At 20.8% G+C, this 5,356-nt stretch overlaps 1 protein-coding gene across 1 annotated transcript; it reads left to right on the forward strand.

Moving 5' to 3' along the window:
* Positions 1-317: 317 nt before the first annotated feature.
* Positions 318-5,131, forward strand: LOC129613951 (phosphatase Herzog; the record flags this gene model as incomplete). Its single annotated transcript, XM_055528300.1, has 4 exons — positions 318-566; positions 3,773-3,954; positions 4,052-4,205; positions 4,346-5,131. Coding segments are annotated over 4 exons (1,035 nt in total), but the record flags the coding sequence as incomplete, so codon positions are not given.
* Positions 5,132-5,356: the final 225 nt, after the last annotated feature.

The following is a 5,356-nucleotide window of genomic DNA, read 5'->3' on the forward strand; positions in this document are numbered from 1 at the left end:
AAAATCGATAAAGATTTCTTAAAAAAAATTAAATTTACACCTATATGACATTGGTTTCTGGTCAAAGAAAGACATAATAAGAATGTAAAATCTTAATGTAATAGAAATTAAAGTAATTCAGTTATTAGTCTAATGGAAGATAGCCTATTGTATGCCTGAATATGTGCAGTCTGTCATCACATCGAAATCATATTTTGGACAGTGACAAATATTTAATATTTAAATACTAATTGTCATCCTAAAATAAAATTATCTTGTAAATATATTTAAAACGAAAATATAAAACAAATTTAATAAAATTTAATTTATTTTTTTTTATAATCTTTCCAGATGATGTAGAACGATTAAAACCAGTTAAAAGGGGATTTTTTCAAACAATATTATGTTGTTGGCGACGAACTAGAACGAAAACAAATCAAAATGGTACACCAATTGATGGTTCAACAACACCTCCACCATTACCAGATCAACAACGTTATTTACTGCCGGCTGTTAAGCATTCAGATATGCATAGAAAATGTATGGTTATAGATTTGGATGAAACTTTAGTTCATAGTAGTTTTAAGGTAAGTTTATACATGAAAATATTTAATAAAAATTTTTATTGTTAAAGAAATTCTACATGTTTTTATATACAAATATATAATTAAAATTAAATTCTTTTTTATCTATATATCAATTAAGCAAATTATCTAATTTCAAAGAAAAATAAATAATTCATAAATATTTAATCTATTAATCATAATATTCATAATTTTATATTTAAAATAATATTATTTTCCTTTTGAAGACATTTTTGTATAGAAATTCAAAAGAAAGCAAAATATATTCCTAGAATAAAAATAATAAAAATCATTATAATTAATCTTATATATTTTCCTTTCCGGCTTTCCGGAATTTAATAATTTAAGTACTTAAGTATTTTATAAGAAATGTAAATTATTTCCGAACGCAATATTTCCTTTAACATTCCAATGTTCTTCAATTAAAATACTTAAAATATCTGAACTTAAAATGAACTGTTCAACAAAAGAATTTCCTTTTGAAGAAAAAATTTTAAATTCCGTTTTTATATAGTTAAATATTTTCTAAATAGAATAAATATTTTAATAATTAAGTTTAATTTTGTAATTATTATTTAAAAGAAGAAAAAAATATTAAGTATTTATTTGGTATGGTTCCTGCAATTTCACGGAATAGAAATTCTTTCCATAATTTGCAAAAAATATTTTTCAATAGAAATTAAATTGCGTACCTAATAAAAATTAAATATTTTTATAAAATTATGGTGTTATTTGTATTTGTATGTAAATTATTTATTATGTAAATCCAGACGAAATTGCTAATATTAAATTAATTATTCGGTTCGAACTCATTAAATATATTCGTACAATGTAATAGCTTTCATTTTGTATCAAAAGTTATTCTTAATACAATTGATTAATTGAAAAGAAAGTAATTCAATTTAATTAAAAATATTAAAATTCAACAGATCACGTATTTATTGCAAAAAAAAAAAATTTAGTGCCCCCGAAAATATGCAATTTTTTTTTTTTTTTTTTAAATTAAAATATGGTAACAAGTTAAAATTTATTCTGATTTATTTTCCATTTATTTCAATAATAATAATTAATTATTTTTAATTATATTTGAAATTTTCTTTTAATGATCAAGTCAATTTTCAATAACATTTTATATTTATTTTTTTGCATTTTCTGTGTATACAAAGAAAATCTCCTGTTTAAATTGTCCTTTTAGGTGGAAAAAATTTTTTTTTTTAATAACAACCAAGGTAGCAAAATATTTATCACCTCTTTTTTTAATATTATTTAATAAAAGAAAAAATTGTTTTTTTTTTTATTAAAGATAAAAGTGTTTTTAAAATTAATCACAGAAGCAAGTGTGACAAAAAAAAAAATGAAAAGATCAATCAAAATGTACGTGTTACTTTGTAGTATATTATATTGTCGCTTTGTCGCGACAAAATGACACTATGCTCTTAATAATTATTATTATTATTGCATGTATGTAACAAATTTTTTTTGTATTTTTTCTTATTCAACATATGTATTTATAATATGTGGAGGCTAAATAAAATTTTCAAGGACATTTTTATTATAATAAAATAAATGTAAAAAGGGGAAGGAAATTAAAAAAAAAATGTTGTTCATTTGCAACATGTGTACATATAAATGACACTTCTGACATGTTTACATATACACATACAAATTGATATTCAAATTTACTTATATATTTTAATATAAAAATACAATCTGTAGGTATTTGTAGGCAAAATGAATTAAAAATAATTTTTTTTTTTTTTTTGTAATAAAATTTAAAAGCAACAGGTTGAAATATATAGTAAAAAATTTTATTACTTATATAAGCAACAGTATATAATTATATTTGTATATGTACTACAGTATGTATATTTTATGTACTTAATAGACAAGAATTAAAATTAAATTAAATAAATTGAAAATAAATGAAGGACAATAATAATATATTTATGTGTGCTTATTTAATACGAGTGTGTTAAACGGATTTTATATATTATTATTATTTTAAATTATTTCCATTAAATTAAATACAAAATTTTACTTGTTATAGTGGCAGCACACTTATATGTTAATTAATTGACCAGATTTTTTTCAAAATGTTATAAGTTCACTTTTTAAAAAGACAAAGTTAATGGTAATTTTGATGAGCTTTAGACATCTTTTCTCCACAGTTACAATCACAATTTCAATAGAGTTCTGCTTAAACATGAAATAAACAAATTATTTTATTATAACCAATATTTTTAAATTCAAACGTAAATTCTTAAATATCTCAATATATGAACACTTATCACTTTGAAAAAAATCAGCTCATTCGATTCAAAATTGATTTCATAAAAGTATATATGTATTTTTAATTTTGAAATTTATAGGCTTTCCCATATTGTTATTTTAATTTAATTTCTTATATTGTGTAGGTGACTATAATAGATTTTTTGTATTGATTTGTATTGGGTTGAATTTTCCAAAATAATTTGGTTAATAGAGTCGATCACTCTTTTATGAAATACTCTTTCGGCTAAAATTGCATATATCCCCATAATAAAGGAGTTTCGTTCAAACGCTTGTTGCAAATAAATATGTTCGACTGTAATTGTCTTCTATTCTTGGCATTATTGTGAAATCCTATTTAAATAATAAATTTTGTAATATAAATTGATTTGTAACCATTATATGAAAAATTCGTTTAATCCGAACCCAATGGAGTAAATGGAGTAAATTATGATTAATAAAGAAATTTATTCAGATCTAAATTCAAAATTCATAACACATTTTAAATTTTGTGTTATTGTTATTAGAGTAAACTAAATTTTTTTTTCCTTTATCATTAAACTGAAATAAACTTTTATTACAAGGTAAAGGATAAATTTGAAGGACATTTTATAAAAAAAAACAAAAAAAAAATGAAACACCTTTTTAACCTTTACACATATTTATAATTTTTAATTAATTAGTTTAAAACAAAGTGGTTTCTCCCTTGTGTGAAAAAAATTTAATAATAATGTTGTATTTTTTTTTCTAAAAGGAATTTTTTTTTTTTATTTTACCTTTATTTATTTTATACATTACAATATACCTTTTTTTTTCTGTACTGAATTAATTATGTTTTTGAATATTTTTATTATAAACTATATATTATTATATACTTATAAGTATAAATAATTATATGTATGTTTATTATTAATTTTTTTTATTATTTTTTTTCTTTTTAGCCAATTCCAAATGCTGATTTTATAGTACCCGTAGAGATAGATGGCGTTATACATCAAGTTTATGTATTAAAACGACCACATGTGGATGAATTTTTAATGAAAATGGGCGAATTATATGAATGTGTATTATTTACAGCGTCACTAGCCAAATATGCTGATCCAGTTGCTGATTTATTAGATAGGTTAGTTATAAAATTTTGTATGTCAATGAATTAAAATTAATTTTTTTTTTTTCTATTTATATTTTTCTTTTTCGATTTTTATTAATAATAATAATAGATGGAATGTATTTCGTGCAAGACTGTTTAGGGAATCTTGTGTATATTACAGGGGTAATTATATTAAAGATTTAAATCGTTTGGGACGTGATTTACAAAAAATTGTTATTGTTGATAATTCACCAGCTAGTTATATTTTTCATCCAGATAATGCAGTAAGTTATAAATATATTTTCTAAATTTTCTAAAATATTATTAATACCATTTGAGTTTTATATTTTTTATAATTGTACATACACTAAAATTTTATATTGAATGGAAATTTATTTTATTTTTTTTTTTTCAATTATTTAAGGTTCCCGTCAAATCATGGTTTGATGATGTAACTGATTCCGAATTACTTGAATTAATACCATTATTTGAAAAATTAAGTAAAGTTGATTCTGTATATAGTGTTCTTTGTAATTCAAATAATCAATTAAATAATCATTCAACGAATCAACAACAACAACAACAGCAACAACAAAATCAGCAACAACAACAACATCAACCAAATCAACAACAACAACAACAAGCACAACAAAATCATCATCAAAATAATCAAATACAAACAGTTCAAACATCAATACAACAATCACCAACGTTAACACAATTACAACAACAACAACAACAGCAACAACAACCACCAAAATTAACAATTACAACAACAACAACATTAACATTACAATCACCACAATCACAACAACAATTATCAATTAAAGCTGGAAGTCCGCCCAATTCAAATGATATTAATATGAAAACGTAACATTGGGAATATATGTTCATCAATATTTAAAAATAATAAAATTTCCCCCGAAATTATAAATACAAATACTACTATTGCTGATAATGAAGAAGAGAAAATTTAAGAAAATTAAAGATTAAGAAAAAATTTATTGGAAAAAAATAAAAAAAACAAAAACACGGGAAAACAATTTTTAATTAAATAACATTTTTAATTTTATTTTTTAATGTTTTTAATAATATAATTTTTATTTTTTAGAAAATGAAGAAGAAAAACAGAAAAAAAAATGGAAAAAAATAATGAAAATATTTTATATATTGGCTTATCGAGAAAAAAACAAAAATTAATTATTTATGCATAAAATTATTTTATAAATTGTTTTTAAATTATTTTTTAAATGATTGACTCTTCTGTTTTGTTTACTTTTTAAGTATAATATCAAAAAAAAAAAAAAGATGAATTAAAATACGAGAAAAGTTAATTAAAAAATATTTTAGTATATAATGTAAATGTATATAATATGAATAAATGTATTTTTATATATACAAAATATAATGTATGCTTATGTAAAACTGAAAAGAA

This window comes from Condylostylus longicornis, unplaced genomic scaffold (assembly GCF_029603195.1).
Source record: "Condylostylus longicornis isolate FDR11 unplaced genomic scaffold, ASM2960319v2 ptg000098l, whole genome shotgun sequence".
In the NCBI taxonomy this organism is placed as follows: domain Eukaryota; kingdom Metazoa; phylum Arthropoda; class Insecta; order Diptera; family Dolichopodidae; genus Condylostylus; species Condylostylus longicornis.